This window comes from Zosterops lateralis (assembly GCF_965231275.1).
Source record: "Zosterops lateralis genome assembly, chromosome: 6".
Lineage (NCBI taxonomy): Eukaryota > Metazoa > Chordata > Aves > Passeriformes > Zosteropidae > Zosterops > Zosterops lateralis.
Window position 1 is genome coordinate 48,987,898 of NC_139761.1, and position 25,669 is coordinate 49,013,566.

A 25,669-nucleotide genomic window follows, 5' to 3' on the forward strand; every position below is an offset into this window, starting at 1 on the left:
CCTAGGTCATTATAGGGGTTTTTAATCTTCCCTTGTAAAATTACTAATGGTGTGAATTCTTTAGACATCGGTTGTATCAAGTGTTTGCAGGCTTCATTTATTATCTACTAACCAAAATTAGCATTGTAGAACCAAAGCAATACCAAGCTTTTCTCCTACATTTCTGTTGAGAACACTGTATTTATTATTCAAGATTTTAGAAGCAAGTCTCTGGAAACCCCTGATTGCTTCAGAAAAGGATTCCCCTTTACACTATACAGCAGGCACTGAAACCATGATACAAAATTTATTTTCATGCTAGAATTGTTTTGCATAACATTGTGCATGCATTTTACTCAGTACTAAATTGCATACAATGCTGTTGTCTTGTTTCTTAAACTTTGAGACCATTTATACTTGAGTATTTTCCTGATTTTGTACTATAAGTCCCAGTTTTAAAATAACACCTCTTTTGTTTAAAATTCATACTGATTACTTAATATGAACAATTTATGAAGGGTCTTTACGTTGGATCTATACATCAATAAAATACAACATAACCAGAGCTGGAAAATTAACCAGCTGTTACTGTCAGGTCCGAAGGAAGGTCCCATGTGTCACAAGCATGCCAACAAAAACAGACAGGAAAAAGTTTTTCTTATTTTTATACACTTCTAGTTGGATTAAAAGTTCTTGATTTCCATGTCGGTGTGATGAACTGTGAAGGCGTGGTCAATATGACCGATGACTGCCTGATTGCACTTTTTAAAACCATTACTCTGTATCTTGTATACAAAAAGAAGCGATCCATAGCAAAGAAATGTACAGTTTTATAATGTTTTACATTTTGGCTACAACAATGTATGTAAAAGTAAAGAGCTTTGAAAGAAAATATATAACTTTGCTTTTTTTTTTTTCTTTTTCTCCTAAATCATACATTTGCAGTGTTTCTCGTGTGTGTGTTGTTTTGTTGTTTTGTTTGATTTTTTTTTTTTCATTTTCATTTTTGTCTTCATGCAAGTCATGCTATGGAACAAAAAAAATAGATTAAAAAAAAAAAAAAAAAGGATCTTCTACAGTTTTGTTACATTTTGGCCGTAGAAAAAGCCTGCATCTCTAGTACAACTCCAGAACCACGAAGAATCATCCATAAAACCTGCATGGAGCGAGTTAACTTTGTCCAAATGAGAAGGTCTTCTATGCCTGCACAGTTCCACAGAGATGTTTATTAGCCATCAATGTTCATCTCCATCTTGCCTTGTCAGGTCACTCTGACTGCCTCTGTTGGCATATATTTAGCAATGACTGGACTTTCTTTGCAAAGATCTGCATGTAAAGAATACAATCAGTACTTGAGCTTCTTCCCTGCGCTTTTCACATCAAGCTCGGCATCTTAGTGTTAAAGGAAGGAGGAAAAGGTGAAATAGCTACATGCAGAGGCAGCCATATTCTTCTTCAACAGGATTTTTTTTTCCCATGCAGTCAGCCAGACTGAGACCTCTCTACAGTGTGTCTGAGTATTGCTTTCAGCTTAAAACAGGTGCCCATGCAAAGTTTCATCCTACTGTGCTTGTTTGCTCAAACTCCTGCAGGGTTCCTATGGCTCAAAAATATCCTGAGAAAAGCAAAATCTTCCATCGTTGGGATGTTTCAGCATCGACTAAACGCCTAACCCATTCCATACAGAGCCAGTAGATCCACCATTAGCCACAATAAGCATATACTAGCAGGATGCACCAGGAGGGAAGCCATCTGGTGCATCTACCCTTCATCCTAGGTACTGATACCATGCAGCACGTATGGCCCACCAGTACTACGCCAATGCCTGCCTATTGTCATCTGAGTGCTATTTAGGAGTGTTGTCACCTAAGCATCAGAAGTAACACCGTGTGCAGCGGGTGCTACTGTGAGACATTGCATCTTCAGACTTAGTCACCTGGACTATATGCAACATCGCATAGGCTAATTGAAAGTAAAGCTTTTTAGACCATTCTCTGCTACTGATCCATGCTACAAAATAGATGGGATGGGAGACCAAGAACGTCTCACTGGGCTAGGAGAGCTGTAGGGCGCAGACACTGAGGATAATCCTATCGCTTTTCCACTTATGCCAGCTATGCTGTTAAGGCTCCGTGACATTTCGTAACCTTCATTTAAAAGAAAAATGCAAAGTACAGCATTGGATCAATGACAGAATGGACTAAGAATGAGGTCAACATTGTAGCCAGTTCAATAGCATCTGCATGCATGGACATGCCGAGAGTAGTATCGCTTGCAACATGACTCAGAAGGCCGTTGAAATACAAAAAAAAGTTTAAAATATGTACATTAAAAAAAAAAAAATCATCATTTCTCAAGATGGTCAGGCTATGTAATTGATCCTACAGGCAGCAACATGGTTGTACCCTAAAAAAAAGAAGAGTCAGTGGGAGGGATTTTCTATGTCTCTGTCATACACTCACACATACTTCTCCCTTCCACTTCATGCATTGTGATCTCAGGCAAAATTAAGGTTTGTGGTATCTTTGTGGGGCAGGAGGGGGACAAGGCAGCAAAATCCGTAGAATTGAATGTGTTGCTATAGAGATACTACTCCTTTGTTCTCAGCATTAAGAAAAAAAAGAAAAATAAAGAAAATGAAATTGCATGCATTCAGTTTCCCTCCCTCCCTCCCCCCATCTTTTTCAGGCATGCACGTAAACAGCTCAGCAAGTGTACAGAGAGTTGCACAAACTATGGATGAAATTCTGTTGGAACAACAATTAAGATGCTCTCAACATGTTTCAAACAGGCCAACAATATGCTGACGTATATTACTCTTTAGCCAACCAGCCTCTGTTTCATTCAGGAACGAGAGGAGGTTGCAGTGCATCGTGAAAACCATACATTCCCCATCCCAAAGGATGTGCCATTTGGAGTGTTCCCCTGATCCACTGGAACCACCTGAACTCGCCCAGGCTGAATGAACACGGCCAATGCTTATCCAATACAGAATCAAGTAAAACGCTTTGCTACAAAGGTAAATTTTAGAGGATATACTTTCATATGAAAGTCTTGTGGTCCTACTATATCTTTGTTGATGATAAGCTTTAGACTTATAAATACATACACTATCTATAACTGGCATTTACTATAACTATTGCCCATCATACAATGGCACATGGGAATTCTATACTCCATACGCAGTGTATGGTTATGTCATACAATCTTTGCAGTTTTAAAATATTGACTCTATCTTATACTATATACAGTACACCAGTGGTAAACACTGATTTGAAGAGAGTGAGTTCTTTTCCAATTTTCCCATTCCTTATCAACTTTGATGCATATAGATGTAGCTTTAATTTTGGGTTTGTATGGTTGCCTCACAGTAAATTATTTAAGCAAAACAGTCTCTTTTAAGGAGGGAAGGCTTTTTTAATGTGATTTTACTTCTGTTTCTAAATAGATTATTCTGACCATTAGCAAACTAAAATGCAGTTACTTCTGAGAGATTCATACCTGTCGGAAGTTTGAGAAACTAACTAATAATGATTTATTTATGAAAGGATTTTAGATGGATTATTTTCTAATTTTAAGACACCTGTGCCAACAGATGTTCATGCTTTTCTTTCGGTATCAAACTAACCAGCTATGAATATCCAAATATTTTGTTTTAGTGCTCTGTTAAGGTCTCTAAATAAAAATGTCTTATTTTCTTGAGTATGTTTTGCTTTTGTGTTTTATCTTTTCTGTCTGCCACCTCCAAGTCTGTGCTCCTCAGAGCCTGGTAAGCTCTGTGAGCTTTCCACAGTGGCAAACTTTCATTGCTATGATATGTTAATTGGTCTCTCCTTAGGGGATGGGCTAATTTAAGGACATAGTAGAGCATCCTCCACTAAAGCTTCCTGCACCAGCTGGGGTGGAAGACTCGACTGCCTAGCATAGCTGCACGGGGTAGTTACAGCTCCTTAGGCTTCTCTTTCTGAAAGAAATAGGTTAGAAACTCCAAATGCAGACATCAGGTGGTGGTTTCCAGCCCAAACGTGCATCTCTACAGCAAGCGCACTACCACGTGCTACAGCTAAGCTGACTTTCTCTCAGTTATTTAAACCGGTTATTTAAAGCTAGCTACGTGGTTACAGGGCCCCAGCTACATACCCTTTCTTATTCCTCCATCAGGCGGGCAGGGATATTCCCCGGTTGATAAGAGGAAGCAGGGTCCATATCTCTCCCGAGTGCCAGAGCGGGTAAAGGGCAGGCCCTCATCAGGCGTAATAGCCTGGTCTATGTGGGGACAGTCTTCGTTTGCCAGCGCCGCCTTGGCCACCTCACCATTCAGTTTCGAATCTTCAAACATATAAGCAGAAGGCTATTGAAACACTATGCACTGTTTATTAGAGTTCCAGCTGCAAATTAAGGGTTCACAGCTAAAGACTTCTATAGCGACACTCTAAAAGGTAGCACATCTGTCCTAGACACTGCGTTCATGTGCACTGCACCAAAATAAAATAAAAGTCTGTTAAGTGGGAGGAAAAACAAAAGGTGATCCCATTAGGTGTGACAGCAGCCACCCGTAGGTCCGCACTGAGGGGCCCTTTCAGAAAGGGGCGTGCAGTGGTTCCTAGTCCTGCGAGCAGAAGACTGCGGTTAGAAATCAGAGTATGTTTTCGCATGGCATTGGATGGTGCATGGATGACCTGTTTGTCATGGAGCCTACTGTCGCTCGGAGCTCTGGAGAGGCAGTGGACTGAGAGTTGTGTTTTAGTATTTGAGTATATTCTGTTTGTGCGGCTTTACACCCATGTGCGGTGTTACTGAGGGGGAAATTCCTGCTCTTCCCCTCCCCAAAATTTACCCAGATGGTTTTATAGCATTTCCAGTATCAGTCATGCAGAATGGCTGTACACGTTTTAGACACACAGAGTACGTTACGTATGGAAATACGACAGCAGAACGTGGATTTAAAGAAAACCCAATCCATTTTCTGATGTTCTCCTCTGAAACACATACAGTATTTGCAATGCCAGCACAGGACACTACATACACAAAACACTACAGCAGGCCATGAATTTGGAAACTAGAGAGAGTAAAATTTACTCTTGGCTGTAAATAATGAAAATAGGTTGTCAGATTTGTCCATTTTGCTCCACACATTCCCATGAGGATAGACTGAGTATCGTATGTTTTCTCTGTGTGACTGGTTTTTACATTTATAAAACAATTTAAAGTGCTATTTAGTGTAAGAATTTTTTTGGGGTTTTAAAATGTAAATTAGTGTATTGAGAATATACTCGAAATATGGCACAGCTCAATATGAGTATTTCGGTTGAAAGGAAGGAAAAACAGTCAAAATGTGCTTTCTGAAGCTCCACAAATGCTGAGATATGTTAACTGAGTGGTACTGGCAGCATCCTACACCTCGGTTGCACAATGCTTATTACCTAGACACTGTAAGGCAATGGGTGATCCTGCAAGTCTTCAAGGAAAGAAACTCAATGGATAGATTTAGTTTCAGTTTCCCTTCTACATTCATGTGCTAGCTTGTTCTAAATGCTATATAATATTATCATTTATTTCACAATTATTTTGAAGCCAACTAATAAAACAAGCCCCAAAGGAAAAAAAATACAGTTAGGTAGGGTTTGGAGGTATGAGTTTGATCCTCTGATGGACAACAGATGAGTAGAAGGCAGAAGAGTTTTCAAGTTATGTTTGTTACTTTGCATAAACACACACACACACACACAGATGTACATGACACACACTATGCATCTATCATGCACCAGTAATTGCATTCTAGGCCTTTATTTTTACTCTACTTAGATGTCACTGGTTTGTTCACAACATAAACAGTCTTTGCTGCACATCTCACCTCTGCCTCCATTTTTCTCTGTGCAGAATCAGCCAATTATTTCCCCCGAGAAGGATGTAGTAATGTTTTGCTTTGTTCTGTGAGCAATGAAATAATTCGGTCTCTCAACACATTTAAAAATCTGGCAAAAGCTATAGGGGCATTTTAATGCTCGTGGACACTAATTTTAATAGGATTCTAAAGTTTTAAGGTTTCACCGAGTTGCAGTTTCTTTCTGTTCATAATAATCACTGCTATTTAATATCACTCTGAACAAAAACCCGGCACGGCTGCCATAGAAACTGTGACACTGCAGGTACTGAGCCGTGTATTTAAAAATCACTTAACTGTGTTTGGGGAGAGCTGCAGTCCTCCTGGGGATGAGCAAAGAACTGGGCTGCTACATAAGCCTCTACTGCTACAAGCTGATGGCTCTAATCCTGAAATGAGGGAGGCAGCTGAGTCAGCAGAGCTCAGTGCTGAAATCTCTGAGACACCCACTGCTGCTCCTGAGCCCAGGTTTGCAAATGGAGTTGTTGGTGATGGAGGGCAAATTGGTCATTTTCAGGAGCTCAAAACACCTCTGAGCAGAGTGTTTGTGGGTCAGGCTGCTCTCTGGTAACAGCCATTGATTCTTTTGGAAGCAGCTTGCAGGCTCTGTTGTGCTTGAATGGCAACAAAATTGACCTTCTTCAAATTAATTTCTTAAACTGCATTATAAATCTCTAGTAGCTTGAGCTGGAACTTGCTCTTACAGCCCCTTCAGGGTCCCTTAGCGCTGATGATTTTTCCTTTATGCTTGTTAAAAATCCACAAGGTTGTTATTTTATTTCCATTCAAGAGGAAGAGAACAGAGTAGCTGGAGATGTTGGCAAATTACTGAACTATCCTATTAATGTCCCTTGAACATTACAGTCATGGGCCATGCCTTAGGGATCACATTCTGGATAGCCATGCTAATCCACAATGAAAATTTGGGTGAATATTTAGGAAGCAGAGAAATTGCCAGCATAGAACACTGCATCTATTGCTGGTGTATATAAATAAGTGCTAAGTAGAATAGTTGTGTTCCAAACCACTGGCTACAGCACCTAATTCTCTGGAGGTATGTGATGAGTCTGTTATGGGAGTAAAGAAAACATAAACATCACTGATGCCATCAGTCCACAGTTAGAAGTTCCCATTGTTTTAACTAGCAGATTGACATGCTGAACAATTTTAGGAATAAGTCTAAAGATGGAATGAAATTACATTATTTCAGGTTGGTTTCTTAAGTTTCCATTTGCACATTTGCTTTTTCCAAGACTGGCCTTGTGTTTGAGAGAACTCCAGATAAAGAAAAACTTTGTAAGCATTGCTGTCTGGTGACTTTGAATCTAGTTATACTAAAGGCAACTATTTCTAGGTGCTTAAGACTTCTAAGGGTTTATTCTGCCCTATCAAATTCACATGAGTCCTTCCATCCCTGCTAGTGGAATCTGATTTAGGCTCATACAGCATTTTTTGTTCTTTAGGTTCTGTTCTGTGAAGAGAAGTCAATATTATCATCTCTGTTGTACAGATGGGTAAAACTGCCATGCAGCGAGGTGACTTGCCTACTGTTATGTAAGAGGTTATTTACAACAAAATCTTCTGACTCTCAGCTTGGCACCTTATCTCCCTAATTGTCCCTATCTGTGAATACCTAGCTTACTGCACCAGTTCAAAACATTCTCCTGCAGAGATCTGGCTGAGAGGCTAAAGAAAGTATTCAGCATATTTCCCAGGTGAGTAGTTTGTTTCAAAACTATCTCATTTGTGTGTTTTCCACTTGCCTTTTTTTTTTTTTCTTCCCTATCTCATTCCCCTTTATTTGTAGAAAAGTACATTAAAATGCTTTTTGTGTTTCCAAGCAAGTACTGGATTTCTAAATCAGGGAAGAAAGGATTCTGAAAACTTTCTCAACTTATGGAGAACTGCTGGATTTTGCAATAGTGTCCTCTGTTTATTGTGGAGAAGCACAATAGAGCTGCCCATGTACCTGCTGCTCCGTTACTCATCTCTTTTGCCACAGCAAACAGTTGCAAATTGTTACAGCGGCTTTACCAGTGCTGCTGGTTTTGATTATAAGCAAGTCTGACACTGACTCTCCAACTATTTGAACTGCACCTTATGTACAGAGCATCAGTGGACATAATTGTAAGATACATTTATTAACCTCAATCTATGCTTGGAAATGTGGCACTTGTGCTGAAATGATGCCTGCAGGGAGAAAATCACCCCAGTCCTGGAGCAAACACTGCCATTCTCCAACAGCTGCCAAGAAACAAGTTCCTGGCCTAGCCTTCTTACTGTAGATATTGTCAGAAGTCACATGTGGGTCAGGGAGGGTGAAAATTCTCACTGCTTCATCTCAGGGTTGTAGCTGTGCCCTCCAACCCCCACCTCTTTCTCTCCCATGTGTCTACAGACCTGTGCATCCAAAGACTGGATGAGTTGAAAGGTACTCTCAGAGGGGATCATTTTCAGTGTTTACAGGATCACTTTGACTGAAACAAGGCTGAGAGAAACCCCACAATCCATAGCATGGAATCCAAGCATAGTCAGTCACCCATGAGTCAACATCTGAATACATGGATTGTGACAGATTCCTCCACATTCTGCTGAAGAAGATGGGGTTTTCTCAGCTCTAGATCAGAAACACAGCAATTAAGAGATATAGTTCTGTTTTTTTGAGGTCACTGACACTCTCCTCCAGAAGAACAGAGACTGTCTTGCTCCTACCCTTGTTTAAAGATTGAAAGAGATAAGGACAGAGCTTGAGTACCTACAGCTTTCCTAAATAGACATTGGGTGACTTCAGAGGTTTGTGGCCTGTTACAAGGGAAGGGTTTGTCAGGCAGGAGCAGCTGAGAACAGGGCCAGGAAAGTAAATTGTTTGAAAGGTGAAGATCTTGCTGCTGGGGAAATCTTCTCTGAGTAAAGTTACATTCACATCCCCACCCCATGTACACCTAAAAATTAACCTACCACTTCTCTAAACCTCAACTGTTCTTTTATGGTCCTGATCGAAATCTGGGACTACCATTATTACTGTCTGTGGATAGTCCCACTCCTGATCAATTGAGTGTCCTTTGGTTCTTCTTCAGAACATGAGGGTCATTTTCATTTTAAATCTGCCACTAACTCTAATGTTTACAGCAGCTGCCTCAACTGTTTTATGAAGAAAGATCTCCATGAGGTTCCCTAATAGCAGAGATCTTTAATCCAGCTGGCTCCTTGAAGAAAGTATTGGTATGTGTTCCATGAGTTAATTACTCTTCTGTATTTCAGTCCTGTCACACTCTCCTGGTGATGTAAAAGGGTTGTTACTATGGTAAACATTAGCTGTGTCATACTCTGCTGGCAATGGGAAACTTCTTGGGATGATGGGTTTCCCTGGCTCTTGAGCTCGTGACAGAAAGCTACAGGAACAGGGGTGGCACGGCTGAGGTGAGGGTGGAGAATTGCTGTGCTCTAGCTTTTCTTAGCTACAAGCCTATTATCTGGAAGTGGGAAGTAGAGCAGCCGTGAGGCTTCTGGAGGATAGATTTTCCCAGCTGTCTTTATCTTTTTTTTTTTTTTTAAGAAGCACCAGCAAAGATTTCACATTCCTTTTTGTATCCTGGTTTTGTGGCATCACTTTTGGCTGATATTTCTTGTGGTAAACAAATGATTATGAAGAAGTTAACAGTAGGAATTCAAGTATTTAAAGATATTTACTTTGATTTGTGGAGGGGTTAAGACTGTTTGCTATCTGAAAATATCCGTTGACTTTATATCCCTAGATTTCTCTTCCCTAATCAGCCAACTAAGGAAGATACCTCACTGTGATACCTCACCTGTTGTTTGTGGACAGCAAAAGACTTGTAGGTGATGTGATGGTTGGAGGTCATCTTGGGCATAGGGATCACAAAATGATAGAATTTTTGATTCCCACAGAGTAAGGAGAGGGTCAGAAGAACTGTTACTTGGACTTCCATAGGGCCAACACTGGCCTGTTTAGGAGCCTGGTTGACAAAGTCCCTTGGGAGGCAATCCTGGAGGGCAAGGAAGTCAGGAAGGCTGGATATTCCTCAGTAAGGACATCCTAAAGGGGCAGGAGCAGGAGCAGGAGCAGGAGCAGGATGTCCCTGTGTGCCAAAGAATGAGCTGATGAAAGGAGACCAGCCTGGCTGAACAGTGAGTTTTGGCAGGAGCTCAGGAAGAAAAAGGGTGACTTTCATCTTTGGAAGAAGGGGTAGGCAGCTCAGGACGACTACAGGGATGAGGTCATGCAGGGAGAAAATTTGAAGGGCCAAAGGCCAGCTAGGGCTCAATCTGGCTGCTGCCATACAAGACAATAAAAATGTTTCTATAAATACATAAGCAACAAAAGGAGAGCTAAGGAGAATCTCCATCCTTTATTGGATGTGGGGGGGATAAATGGTGACAGAGGATAAGGAAAAGGCTGAGCTGTGTAATGCCTTCTTTGTCACAGTCTTTAATAGTAAAGGCCAGTTTTATTCTGGGTAATCAGTCCCCTGAGCTTAAAAACAGGAATGGGGAGCAGAATGAAGCTCCCATAATCCAAGGGAAAATGGTCTTTGAGCACTAAAATACAAGTTTTTAGGCCAGAGGGGTCCACCCAAAGGTACTGAGGGAGCTCATGGAATTGCTCACTGGGCCACTTTCCATCCTTTATCAGCAGTACTGGGGAGGTTGGCAAGTGTGGCACTGAGCTACAAGAGTGCCACACAGAAAGAGGATCTGGGGAACTACAGGCCTGTCAGCCTGACCTTGGTGCCTGGGAAGGTCATGGAGCAGATTGTCCTGAGTGCCATCATGTGGCATGGAGAGGACAACCAGGGGATCAGCCCAGCCAGCGTGGGTTTAGGAAACACAGATCCTGCCCAGCCAACCTGATCTCCCTTTATAACAAGGTGACCCGCTTAGTGGATGAGGGAAAGGTTTTCCAAAGCATTCTCCTAGAGAAATGGTGTTCTTATAGCTTGGAAAAATGCACTGTTGGTTGGGTAAAACACTGTCTGTGTGGCTGAGCCCAGAGACTGGGGCTGAGTGGATTCCACTGGCACTGGTACCAGTGGTGCTCCCAGGGCCCAGGGCTGGGCCCAGTCCTGTTTAATCCCTTTGTCAGGGATCTGGACGAGGGGATGGAGGGCACCCCCAGGCAGTCTGCAGACAGCCCAGGGTGGGGGCAGTGCTGATCTGCTGGAGGGCAGGAAGGCTCTGCAGAGGGCTCTGGACAGGCCGGATCCAGGGGCTGAGGCCGATGGGGTGAGGGTCGGCCAGGCCGAGTGCCGGGGGCTGTCCCTGGGTCACAGCAGCCCCAACACGGCCACAGCCTGGGGCACAGGGGAGTGGAAAAGGACCTGGGGGTGCTCTCTGACAGCAGATGAACACTAGACAAGAGTGTGCCCAGGTGGCCAAGAGGGCCAGTGGCATCCTGGCCTGGATCAGCAATGGTGTGGCCACAGGACCAGGGCAGGGATTGTCCCCCTGTTCTCAGCACTGGTGAGGCCACACCTCGAGTCCTGCGTCCAGTTTTGGGCCCCTCACTGCAAAAAGGACACTGAGGGGCTGGAGTGAGTCCAGAGAAGGGAAGTAAAGCTGGGGAAGGGTCTGGAGCGCAAGTCTTTAAGAGTGGCTGGAGAGCTGAAGGTGTTTAGCCTGGAGAAAAGGAGGTTCAGGGAGGTCCTTATCACTCTCTACAAGTATCTGAAAGGAGGCTGTAGCCAGGTGGAGGTTGGCCTCTTCTCTCCTGTAACAAGCAACAGAACAGAAGGAAATAGCCTCAAGTTGTAGCAGGAGAAGTTTAGATTGAATATTAAGGAACATTTTCTCACCAAAAGAGTTGTCCAGCATTGGAACACGCTGTCCAGGGAAGTGGTTGAGTTGCCATCCCCAGGGGTATTTAAAAGTTGTGCAGATGTGACACTTTGGGACATAGTTTAGTGCTGGACTTGCAGTGCTGGGTTAGAGGTTGGACTTGATGATCTTAAAGATATTTGCCAACCTAAAAGATTGTATTATTCAGTGATTTCTCTCTGAGATGTTGCATGGAAAGGAAATACTTACACTTAAATTCCCAACTCTCTTAAGTCTCTTGAAGTCAAATTCCACTCCTGTTAGCAAGTTGTTTCTGTTTTAGTTGCCTGGATAGTGTTTACTGTGCATTAGTATTCAGTGTCCACTTATCAATTGCATCATGTATTCTTTTATGCTGGACTTCATGGAAACTCTGCTGTGCTTCTTCACTTATTAAGAGAGGGTCAGAGCATAGCAGCCAGTCAGGTAGTAAAGGAACTTCACACTGAGACAAACACACTTTTCTTGAGTTGGTACATGACTATAGTGATTTCTGAGCTCCTGACAATTAAGAATAAGCAATAAACTTCTTGCTGTCCCTCTGGAAAATGCTCCAAATGTCTATCAGCTACCTTTTACCATTCTTTAAAACTATTTTATGGGAGTAATTGGGGAAGATTATAAAACAAAATGCTTTGCTCAGAACATCATTCAGCAAAGTAACAATTATGTTTCTGTGCCAGACCATTTTTGGCTACAGAAATCAATTTTATAGGCTACAGAGCCTCACACAGGATTAAGAAATGTGAATCCCATGGGTAGGGACTCATTTTTGTTGTTGTTTAATCGGGTCCTTAGAGTGAAAGGGATATAACTATATTAAATTAGAAAAAGAATTATGTAGAAGATATATTAAACCACAGACAAAGGATGACAAAATGATGAAATGATGACTTGGAGAATGTGGAAGGAAGTTTAGCATAGAGAAGAACAGCATAGAAAATATGGGTTTAAGCCTTTGAAAATGAGCAATGATATGTTGACATAGGCACCATTGGTTTTCAAATGAGAGTGACAAAAATCCTAGATTGGTAGGTTTGGGAGTGTTTTCTTCTGGAGAGTAATGAAAATTAATTTTTCCCATGCAGACTATCTGAAAAAAAAGAAAGTAATTTGACTAAATAGCTCTATTTTCATACCAAGTACTTACTCTTTGCATTAATACCTCGCATCAGGTTTTGTGTCACAACCTCAGTGAAGTTACCTATAGTCTGTGACATTCCTGGTTCTTTTGCAATAAAGAACTGTATTGTAATCTCCTCGGCTGCCCAACATGGAGCTCAGGTGGATGGGAATTGGAGAAAAACTTCACAGAATAAAATGTGACAGTCTGTAACATACACAAGTCGCAAGCAACGTACAGCAATAACAAGTAAATGTTAACAAACAGAGCGAAAGAGAGAAAGAGAAAAAAGAGAGAAATGTGAACATGTAAAAGAAATTAAGATTCCTATATAACAACTTCATTTTAGTTACCCCAATATTCTAAGGCCATTAAAATCAATATCTTTATCTAGGTATCTTTATTAGTTTCCTGATTTTTATATTACTGCGTATTTCGAAAGCTATTATGAAGCTCTTCTGAGTAGATCACACTGAAGGACTTTACACTGGCACGAGAGTAGGATTTAGTATGCTACATGAATTACGCAGAATCCTTCCGACCCAACCTACCTCTTCAACATTTACTCACCACCGTGTCGACCTGAGTCCCTCCAGGAAGCCGTGTCCCCCAGGAAAGGCACTCCAGTGACGGTGGTGACCGTCTCTCCCAGTACTAACTCGGCCAACATAGTAACATCACTCCCAGAGAATATCACCCTTGACAGGTACTACTTCTTGAAGTGAGGTGTCAGTATGTTGGCTGCCTACCTACTGGTACTGCTAGAGAAGTACAGGAGCTCTAGGAAAGTCGATCCAGTGCATCTTGCTATTTACAGGCATTATTGGATAGGTGCTTAATGCAATGGTGAGAACGGTTGCTTCTGGAAATCCTGCATTGCAAAGAGCCCTGGAAGATCCTTCCTAGTTTCATCCTGATCCTTCTAGGGGTTTACTTATACCTACCCTGAACATCTGAGAGTCTCACTAACACCAGGGGGTCATTGACAGGTCAGGTAGAGGTTGCAGGAAAATGCAATCAGGTGAGTCATATTACCATCTTGTATTACTGCTCTGACTGAAGAATCCAGTATGATGATCTATACAGTATGGAAGGTGTCTGAGACACAGAATGTGGATGAATGAATACAAAGAACAATGACAGCAGGAATGGTAGAGTGCTTGTTATTTTGGCTTTGTGCTTATAAACAGACAAGCAAGTAAACAAAAGGCTCGGAGAAAATATCCAGCAAGTATAATCCAAGAGGGATACAAGCAAGTGGACTGGGCACAGAACTGGGACCTCATACCCTACACCTTTTTGTCCCTGGCCTTCTGTACTAACAGGTAAATGATCTAGGATATTGTACTACATCAGAAATGCACTTGTTACACAGAGGTGCCTTTTCTTGTATCTGTCCTGCAAACACCAACCATACTCAGTCCAGCAGAAGGAAGAGATGCCAAGAGTATCTCTTTCATATTCAGGAATGCATTCTGCACTGGATGGCATGGGAGACTTGTGCTTGAGAAAGAGGATTTACCATATTTATATCTGCTTTGTGCTGGAGGATTGGCACAGGTTGGCCTTATTTGGCTGAAGTGCTTGTATCTGTGTTCTCCCATGACTAAAAGTGCCTTGTGCTCATCCGGTTATTAAGGCATGAAAACTTCTAAAATTTATTATTTAGTTCTGCTTTTTTTTTTTTTTTTTAGCTTAGTGGAGTCCTGTCCCTACACTCAGCCCTGGCTCTGGCCTACAGGGTTTGTGTGGGGAGATTTTCTAATTTTAGAATTTTTTTTTCATGTCTCACCTAGTGCCAGAGAAAAGCAGGAAACATAAAGCACTGCACTTGAACACCTAGCTCCTCCTCTTTGTTTTCAAACTACTTAGCATAGAGGATGTTATTTTTTACTCACAGTCTAAAGTCAATAGTAGTACAAGTGACACCCACCGGTTTTATCTCTACAGGAAGTGACAGATGAATAATTGTACAACAAGGTATTACATTATATTAGTTATAAATTCTGCTTTACATGTGACCCCCAGCTGTGAGATTGCAGGAATGCCACATGGGGCAGGGGGCAAGGCATCGATCCAAAGTGCTTCCACAGAACTGTAGGCACTTAACTGAGAATATTGAGTTAGAGCTGCAGTCACTGGTGATCTCTTAGGGAGAAAGGCACCCCAGAGGACAACTCTGGTCATAAATGAGTGGATTATTCTTGGAGGCTGCCTGATTCTTCTTCCAGTAAAAGGGGGACCACGGACAAATGAAACTTAAGTTAGATGAGAATTACTGAGTGTTATTCCTTTTGTTTTGAGCTGTTACAAATTTCTCCATTAGATCCCAAAGACTCCATCGTCAGTGCTATCAAGATGTGATCATTATCTCATTTGCTATTTTGGAGTGAGGAGTTTTGGATTTTAAAGACTAGGAAGGCTAAGTATAGTGAAGAAAGAAAAAACACCTCTCTATTACCTTCTCCATTGCCTTTTTAGTATGTTTTATGTCCAACACATTTAAACACCTGAACTTTTTGAGCTGAAACAGACCTAAACTCTTAGCAGTTACTTTGCTGTCTACCGTCCATCTTACAGAGAGGGGAAAAGGTTTTATGACACTAAAATTAGATGAGACATTTTTTATAACGTTCAGAGACACTTGATCAGAGAATTTGCTTCCCTGTGGTTTGACGGACCACCACAGTGACTACATACCCATGGCTCTAACAATGCTTTGCTCTCCATAAAAGCCACTGAGGTTCACAAGCTACAGTGAAATGTTAGGCAGCAGAATGGGCCTCTGACAAGAGCTGCCAAGAGTCCCCAGCTCCCACTGAGCACTGGCAGTAGAAATACAGTGCTCAGCACACTTCTGACGTTAGAGCCAGTGTGTTGCACAAGGAATACAGGTTATTTAGGTTATGATGACAGAAGAGATGAAAAATGAAGCCCTGAGAAAAGAGCAGCTCCTTCAGAAAGCATGAGTTATAAAGCTGGAATGGGTAATTCCACATGATTTCTTTAAAAGGAGATCAGCTCTCTCTCAGAAAATTGCATTGAAGTAATGAGTTCCTAACATCACAGCTTGTTCCAGTTCATCTGACCATGGAGTCACTGCAACTTTGTAGCTCCCTTCTGTGATAGACTTGGATTACTTTAACTATTCAGACATCAGGATAGTCTAGGAGTGGGTTATTGAAAATTGGCTTCGGGGCAGAGAAGTAAAAGAACCACAGAATGTCTTTCTGAAGCTGAACCCTGTGTAGTAATGGCAGACATTTCCCTTCTCCTCTTAGGTGCCTCAATTCCAGTAATTTTTTTCTGTATTTTACAGCCATGCAATGAATAGAGAATTTTGCCACCAGCACACTGTGAGAGCCTGCACAATACATTTATATGAAGATAGGATATCCTTGGAGTATAGCTTAAGTGAAGCTGCATGAAGAGGGGATCAGAGAGGTGAGAAATTTTTAATTTGGCCATGTTAAAGTCAATATAAACCTTTTGTGTGCTAGTGTCATATATACAAAAAAAGTAAAAGGAGGGGTAGATCTCTGAACAAACCCCAAGTAACCCATCTCCTTTGCTTATGTATTATGAATGCATTCTTTAGACCATTGCTGTGCGGCACCAGACAGTAGGCATTTGTAGGCATCAAATGAAGTTATGAATTCCACTCATGTTCTAAATTTCTTTTACAGTGTTGGGAAGTTACATTCACTGCTTCATCCAGTGACAACTCTGAGATGTAAACATGCAGTCAATCTGTTCAGCAGGTGAGCACACAGCTCACGTAAGAGGGACTGAGAAACTGGGCAACTCTTTAAAAACAAAACTGAGGGATTTTAATATTTGTTTTGCATGTTTTGAGGTCTTCTTACAAACTTGCATCTTAAAATGTTTCACTGTGTTCTGAATTAAATTATTATATCTGTAGGACAGTGTGAGGTTTGGGACAAAAATCATGTTTAAGTGGTTGAAACTGTCTTTTTCTGGGTTTTGTTGTTTCTGGGTTTTTTACTTCTGTTACGATATGACTATTTAGAATACTCAAGTCTTGAGATAAAAGACACTCCAGCACAGCAGACTGTGGTTGATGCTTATTTAGTTATATTCAATTAGTGGCTTTGCCACAGATCTTTCAAGTAATCTTCCTCAATTAAATTAAGCATCGGGTCAACTAAAAATATTGGCGATTACTTCTATTTTCTCTTTGCTGTCCACTTAGCCTCTTGGGTATTTGATTCTAGTACAGTGGTTGTCCCATGTAAAATGATGCCAAAATGAAGCCCCAATCTTGAACAGGGCCTGTAAACAACACTGCAACATAACAACGTTAATCCTTTGACATGGAGATGCTAGAATTTAATGGGTGTATGTTAAGTGAGGGGACACATGTTATTGTTTATATCTGTAGTCTGAAATATACCCAGGTCAAAGAGTTTTGGTCAAATTGGTCAGGTGAAATCTGCGGCTTTGTATCACACCCAGTTCCACTAGGCACTCTTTAAGCAGTATCTTTATCTTGAGAATTCATGGGCAGCAGAAACTGCCTTTAAGACAATGTTTTGTACAGAGGAAATTTCTCCTTTCTTAATGCTGCTGGTGAAGGTCTGCCTGCAGCACTAGTCCTGCCATCCTCTACTCTGAAATGCCTTTCCTCCCTTCTGCTGCTTTCCCACCACCCACTGGTGGGATCAGATGGGATGGAAACAGGAAGGGTTGCTGCAGGAAGGGGAGGTATTGTAGAATGGAACTCTGACATTCTTTGTATTGGATTAAAATCAAGTGCTGTTAATTAAAGATACTCTCCTGCCAGGTGTAGATTAGCCCAGGACTGAGCTGCTGAGAGTATTGGGGGCAATAAAAAGATTTAATTCAAACCTGCCAGACTTTAAATTCAAAGCATCTTTGCTTTGCCTGCAAATGACCACAGCATTGTTGGCAGCAGCTGTGCAGCCTGTGGGCAAAGCTCTGCTGTTTGCACGCCTGTGCCAGGAAAGTGCTCCTTATCCTGGGAGGAGGCACTGGGCAGAGCTATGCTAAGCTCTCTGTAGAGCCCCCCTGGCCCTGAGGGCACAGAGCAGGAACAGATGTGAAGTGCTGACTCGGTGTATGAGAGAGGGAGCCATGTGGAGAGCTACTTCACGGTCAGCCCTGTTTGGTGATGTGTTTAATCATTCCTCCGCAAAAATTATATGGAATTAATAACTTCATGAGATGTCCTTTACACCTGAGCAACTAAGCAGGTTTTTTGTTTTTTAATAACATATTGGATACAAATCACATGATCTTATGTGACCTAGAGACTGTCACACTGAAGCTTTACAGTTAAAAATTACAAGAAATACGCCGGACAACTTGGGCACTATTTTAGAAAAGTTAGGCACCCATTCTGTGTTCCTAGTGCAATATTAACTAGTTGTTTACAGTTAGAGGATGTTAACCAATCTAAAGACTTTCATTGCTTGCAAGTCCCTGTTTTCATATAATGTGCAGATAATGCTTTCAAAAACAAGTCCGTGCCTGTAAATGCTTCATGCTACAGAAATGAAACTTAACATCCAAGGCAATGCAGATCTTGTCTTAACAGTTTGGTTCTGATCTTAGTATTTTTTGCTTTCCTCCTGCACACATATAGATCTTTCCCTATTTGGAATCTAAAAGATGCAGGCAATATTTTTTGCTGCTAGTGGTGCATAATAATTATCAGAAACAGAACTCCAGCTACAGTGTTACAATTTTGTTAGCTGAAGTGTAAGTGTGCTTTGTTACTTCTTAAAATATATATGCTTGTATATGTATATAAAAATAGTCTCTCTTAATTATTGCAGAAATAGATAAGTTGCTGCTACTATCAATACTTCATGGATATTGCGGTAACAGCTGAGTTTAGAGCACTGATGGTGGCGAAACAGTTCCACATTGAACCAAAATCACACGTATTCTCAGGATACCAGTGCAGAATTGTACTCTCCAGTTCCCAGAGAGGACCAGGGAAGGTAATGGGAGGAACTTCATAAAGCCAGGGATTTCTGAGATGATTTCACTCTGTAGCTGACTGCTAAAGTACCCCAGAGTCTGGCATCTCTTGCACCCTACCATGGGGCATTTGGCATGTTGCTCATGGTAGGAGAACCACAATATTGCTGTGCCCTCTTTCCCTCTTGATCCATGATGCCACAACGGCATCTGCTTTATGAGGAAGTTTGCTGCTTGAACATGAGCTGTGATAAGCATTTGCAACCTGAGGGGGATGGATGATAAAACCATCGCTTATGTGCGCCAAGGGTACAATTGGTACAGTCTATCAGTCACGTGAATTGTGATAGGCCTGTTGCAATGGAAATAGCCTTTAACAAAAACAAAATGAAAGCTATTTACCTTCTGAATGGATTTTACATACTTGCACAGAAGGGAGAAGAAATAAGAAAGGAAGAGAAAAGAGAATAGGAAAGAAGAGAAAGATTTTCCCAGATTTCCAGCTTTTCCCCTCCAAAATTAGCATTGGCATTGGTGAAGTCACACACAAAGGAAAGTCTCACTTTCTTTGTGCTTCTCACAATGACATCAACATGCATGGCTATGAGATGACGAGAAAATATCTCACTCACAATGAGTAACAAATCAGAATTTTCTTCAAAGCAAAAAAATGATAACACAAGACCATCATAGGTATATGCTAGCTCTTCCAAAACACCTCTTTTGAACTCTAGGTCAGTTGAGATCACTTGGCTGGCAATTTGTCCTTTCTAATACAACACGGGGGATATTCTGAAAAGGCTGAAGAATGTCTACTATGCAACTTGGCTGGAACAACTGCCAAAAATGAAGTTGGCATTGTTTTCAACATGGTTATCTACTTTCAAATTACTCCATAGAATAAATAGTGATATTCCATGGGTAGAGGTAGATTATGGGGTTTAAAAAAATCAAATTGGAGCCCTGTAATTTTGTGTGCTATAGGAGTCTCATAGAACTGAGATATTCCCATAATTAACCACTAGCCATGGGATATTATAATATATTCCATGGTGACTAGTATTCTTTCCACTTCCCTCCCCCTCCCAGAAGAATTAGTATGGTTAATTTTGCTCTGGTTTCACCTATTGCTAACATGAATCAGTACAATTAAAAATAAGAGTGAGGCAATCACTGCTTAGGCCAGACCAGCCAGTAATGACCAGTCAGACCTTTTCCAGTTGGCCTTTGCTGCTAGAAGGTTGAAAGAGCTGTAACTCACCAACCCCTACTTGCAAAAGGAGCGTTTTAGAAAATGTGGTTCAAAACTCTTCATAGTTCTAAATGCTAAATTCTAGTGGAATATTATAGAATAGATTGATTTGCATGCCATGGAATAAACATCCTTACATCTAGTCTTGTCTCAGAGTGAGTCATTTTGCATTAGTGTCAAGAATTTGAGCTGTTGTTCTACTTTGCAGTTAATCATCAGAAAGAGACAGGATTGTCTCATGAATATGCATGATGGTATAGTTGTCCCTTCAACTTACTAGGCACCTAGTTTCTGTAATGAGATGTACAATATCTGCCATTTAAAACAGCTGAAAGGTCCCAAATGGGAACAAATGAGAAAGCATCTGGCTGTTTCGAATTCCAGCCCTGTTTTGTCAGAAAGCTCTGTAATTGCTGAGTACTTGGCTCCTACTCTGCTCTATGAAGCATTCAGCTCTCAGGAGCCTCTGAGATGCATTACACAGTCCAGCAACACAGCTGTAGAACTCTCAAAATTCTTCCACTAGATGTAACAGCTTTCCAAAATATCTTGAGACTTGTATGCCCTTAACCAGGACCAAAGTTTGGGCTCCTAGAGCGTGCTCTCATCCTTAGTTTTGCTGATCAGCCTCCACTGTACCATTTGTCCCTGCAACCTAGACTTCACACATATTATTCACTGTGTGATGGTGGGACTAGAATGGATAAATGTGCTACCCATTGCTCTAAGAAAGCAGTCTGGCTGAATCTTAAATCACTACACGGGATGGAGGTTAACGGTCAGATGGACATTCCTCTAAGAGGTTTCCTACCTGCTCTGTTAATTTCTAAAATTTCTTCTTGGGCCAGTGGGCAAGTGTCGCTCTGAGTACTGTGATGTGGAGAGTTTACGACAGATTTACAATAATTGGGGGATCCCAGCTGGGGTGGCCTCGGGATATGCTTCTTTTTTTTCTTTGGTAGCTTCTGCTTAGCCATAGCTAAGGAGTAATACATTCCGAAATTGTTCACAATGACAGGGACAGGCATGGCAATGGTCAGCACACCAGCGAGAGCGCAGAGGGCCCCCACCAGCATGCCTGACCAAGTCTGAGGATACATGTCTCCGTAGCCCAGGGTCGTCATGGTGACAACAGCCCACCAAAAGCCGATGGGGATATTTTTAAAGTGTGTGTGTTCACTGGCACTAGGGTCATTTGGTTTAGCACCTATTCTCTCGGCATAATAGATCATCGTGGCAAAGATTAAGACGCCCAATGCCAAAAATATGATGAGCAGCAAGAATTCGTTTGTGCTGGCACGGAGGGTGTGTCCCAAGACCCGCAACCCGACGAAGTGGCGGGTCAGCTTGAAAATTCGCAGGATTCGCACGAAACGGACTACGCGGAGGAAGCCCAGGACATCCTTAGCAGCTTTGGAAGACAGGCCACTGAGTCCAACCTCTAGATAGAAAGGCAGTATGGCCACAAAGTCAATGATGTTCAAAGAGTTTTTGATAAATTCCACCTTGTTTGGGCAGAAAGTGACTCTCATCAAGAACTCAAATGTAAACCAGACCACACAGACACCTTCGATGTAGGTGAGAAAGGCTTCCGTCTCTGCTTCCCTGTAGTGCCGCACCTGGGTGTCATTCCCGATGAATTCAGTTTCTGTCTTGTTCACAATGGGGTTAAATCTCTCGTGGGTCTCGAGGCAGAAGGTGGTAATGGAGACCAGAATGAAGAACAGGGAGGCAAATGCCACATACTGTGGAAAGAAAGATAGGAGAGAAATGTTAAACGGTAGGTTAAGTACAGGGGCTTTTATTCTGAAACATCAGGGAGAAGCAAGAGCTGTATTAAATGTAACTATAATGCCAAGCCTTCTTCCTATGGGCTTAAAATGCCAAGTCTCACCTGCAAAGACAGCCTAACATTCAGCCTGGGAGGGAAAGTAGTATATAAGTACATGCTAAAATCCATTCTTACACAGATTGCACCTATTATGAGTGTAAATTTAAGCAAGCACTTAAATCTCAGGACTTTCTGTGGGATTTAAGGTTAAGGACATACTGAAATTGTACCTTCCTGAACTTGGTCTTCTGTTACTTCCTTGCCTTAAAGAAAGAGCACACCTTCCAGGACAACTGCCAGGCAGTACTTTTCTCAGCATTCTGTCAGCAGCATTGTGGCTGCTCCCAGCTTTGTGAGAGCTGTGATATTGCAGATCTCAGAAAAGTGCTAGCAAATACTAGTGCCAGTCTCAGATGGGCTCTACAGCAAGGAGCAGAGTCTTTGGCATCATCAGACTTTTTTTGGCAAACCCCAGACACAGATTGAGAACAGTCACATTTTCAAACTGAGCTCTGAAATGCCTCTGTTCTCGGTTCCCTTCTCTAGATATTTTGGGAGTGGGGGATAGGGAGAGTAAAGAAGAGGTTTCAGGTAAGCCTATCAGCTGATCCCAAAGGACACAAATCTATTGACTTTCAACAGACACAATTTCCTTGAAGAGGTTCTCATTACAATTAAGACTTGTACCAGAATTAGATGATTTTTTTTTAAATGATGTTGGATTGCAATTACAATCTGGCCTTGAATGTTTTCAGGGATGTGGCATCCACCAGCTCTCTGGGAAATCTGTGCTTATATTGCACCACCTTCATTGTAAAAAAATTTCTTCTTGTATGAATCTTCCCTTGTTTAGTTTAAAACCATTACCCTGGGTCCTGCCACAACAGAACTTACTAAAAGTCAGTCTGCATCTTTCTTAAAAGCTCCCTTTAAGTATTGACAGGGAGACCTTGTTGACAGCAATAAGGTACCCTGGAGAATTCTATTCTCCAAGCTGACCAACGCCAGCTTTCTTAGCTTTCCTCAGTCTTTCCTCACCTAAAGGAGATCTCTTGGTTGTATTCATGATAATTGAGGGGTTCAGTCAGTGCAGTCAGGCCAAAATTCCCAAGTCTTGTAACCAGAGTTGCCCTGCTCAATCCTCCTTTAATCAATTAAGTAATTTGCATAGATCCAAGTCTCTGTGTGTTGGAGTAGTACGGTCATGGTAATACCTCTTGCCATTCCACTCCCTGCATCTGTTATCTTCTTGTTTGTCTTGTGTGTCGCCTTGACAAGACATGTCATATAAGGTATTTATGAGCATGAGCAGCTGTGATAATAAAAATATTATCAAACACTCCTTTAGTTTCCTGTTACTCACAGTGTCCCTTTTTCAACAGTGCAGTCAACACAGGGGTTAAAAAGAACTAGTTTCTTTTAACTGTGTGTTGCCAGTGAATACAGTGCAATAACCTGAACAAAACTGATGCCAAAGGAACAGACCCATTAAATATAACCTATGCTTCAAACTGTCAAAACTCTCCCACAATCAAGAAGTTCTTCCTGTCTGCCTTGCTGGGTAGACCTAGTGCAGAATTACACTTGACCTTCTATATTAGCAAACAAAGTCAAAAGCATGGATTTACCAGTTTGAGGTGAACAATTTAATAGAATACAAAGAAAATGGAAGAGAATAAAATCACAAAATCATTTAGGTTGGAAGGGCCCTCTGGAGGTTGTTTGGTACAACTTCAAAGCTGGACCAGGTTATTCTTGTGTGGTCGAGGTCTGAGTACCTCCAAGGCTGGAGATCCCACAGCCTCTCTGGGCAGCCTATGCCAGTGTTAGGCCAGTAAGAGAAAATAAGCTTGGAAAGATACAGAGGCAAACAGACTCTTCTGCTTTTCAAATTCAGCTTTGTTGCCAAAGAGATCAGAACCATTGTCACAGATTTAAAAAATAAAGCAATATTTCCCGTAAACACTTCAGGTTGTCACAGCACTGTTATGTGAGGATCTACTATACATGCTGATATGTGCTAAAATCAATGCCTAATATATCTGGGAGATAAACACTATGAAGATTAGGGAAATTGAGAAGCAGGATTTTGGGTATATTTTTATCAACAGATTCTCCTGTTGAACAGGGAGATTTCTCCATGCACCGTTTGTCCATCTGTATAATACGTGGTGTTGATCATGTGCTTTGTGATCCTATATAAATGTGGGCAGGTTCTATATGCTTTTATCTAAATGTCAGTGGCTTTAGTAAATCAACAGTCTTCCTGGAAAATCAGTTGAAGACTTTTAAGGGGTCAAAGCCCTTTTGTGTACAATATCAATAACACTCAGAGATTGTCTGCATATGAGTAAAATGAGAAACCAGAAGTATCTTCCACCAAGCCATCAGGAAGATGTTCCTAGCAGCCTGAGCATGTCTGCTGTATTCTAGCCTGGGGCAGATTGTTGCACAGTCATAGAGCCTTGAGAATTCAGGCTGCAGAAGGAAGTGCTGACACTTCCTTAAGACAGGTAGCCCTCATAGATGAGGAGAGAGGGGAATACAACCATTTTGCATTTTAAGGGTTCATGAAGATGCCCCCTCTATCCTGACTCCAAATGCAATCCTCTTCTTGGTGTATAGAAAGATATCTTCTGAGTGAATTTTTTCTGCTTAGGATAGTCTTCAGGCTGACCTTGCACTGCAAGTATCTTGAACCTGATGTTTTGCTGTATTAAAGAGAACAAATATCCAATTCTGACCAGGCATTAAGTTTTCTGCAGTGGTAAGGGTTGGCAGTGTTATCGATAGAGAACATCACATCCATGATTTCTCTCCTTGTTAGCCCTTGTGTGCTCATACCTTGGCTTCAGAGGGTAATGGAGAGCTTTTAGTCCCCATTTGAGCAGAGCAGGAAGCACCTCCTAAATGAGTGTGAAGTGCCTGTTTCCTCCTGTCTGGATTTAACAGAATACTTTCCCAGGGATGGGCATGTTTTTGTAGGCTTTGTGGCTTTGAAAGCGTGAGTCTGCTTTCAAGATTTCATAGAACTCTGTCTGAGTAATGGTATTGACAGGAAGAATCCCAGTATTTTTCTCCAATTTTCCTTTTCTCCAATGTAAGTGCAGAAATGCCTGAAAGTCAGGCCTGACAATTGGTTCACTGGCATCCATCTCTGATAGATTTATCACCTGCAGCCTCTTGGAACACAGGAATTTACCAGCTTACCACAAGAATCACTGGTATAGACTTATGTTTGTGATCCCCAGTTCATATTGCTCTCACCCCTTCTTTCTTCTGAATATATTTCTTTGTTAATTATCTGAAATTTAGCAAACTCTAAGCATGATCTAATAGCACAAAAATCAGTGACTAGACTTTTCTAGGCAGACCAGCTTTATTTTTTGCCAAATGTCAAAAAAAAGGAGCTCTCTCTAGCCCACCATCAGAGGCCCATTGTGCCTAACATGACAACGTGTCAAATCCAGAGATGTGCAGTCCTGATAAAAGCTGATAAAGACTGTGGGACTCACACGTGTTCTATTGTCTTTGAAAATAAGTCTGTCTCTTTTTATTTCACTAATAACAGTCTGAAAACTAATCAAAGCAATGGATTGCTCCTGTATAATTTAGTGGTTCTTAATCTTCTTTCTCCTTATATTTTACAGCAGTTTTTCTTTTTCCTAGGATCTGAATGGGCTGAGGGAAAGGAGTGAGGATTTTAAGTGATGTCACATGCTGTTGAGTTACATAATGGCATCTAAAATTTTCTATAATTAAAGAATATACCTAGATGAAGTGTTTGAAATGATCAAA

General features: G+C 41.5%; 1 protein-coding gene across 1 annotated transcript in view; it reads right to left on the reverse strand.

Moving 5' to 3' along the window:
- Window positions 1-631: 631 nt before the first annotated feature.
- KCNC1 (potassium voltage-gated channel subfamily C member 1) overlaps window positions 632-25,669 on the reverse strand; it is a 105,873-nt gene continuing 80,835 nt past the window's right edge. Inside the window, exons 2-4 of the mRNA XM_083863635.1 lie at window positions 20,852-21,785; window positions 4,120-4,308; window positions 632-1,305 (exon numbers count right to left, since the gene is read on the reverse strand). Of these exons, the coding sequence (XP_083719761.1) occupies window positions 1,241-1,305; window positions 4,120-4,308; window positions 20,852-21,785 (1,188 nt within the window). The 3' untranslated portion in view covers window positions 632-1,240. The remainder of the gene's footprint in view (window positions 1,306-4,119; window positions 4,309-20,851; window positions 21,786-25,669) is intronic.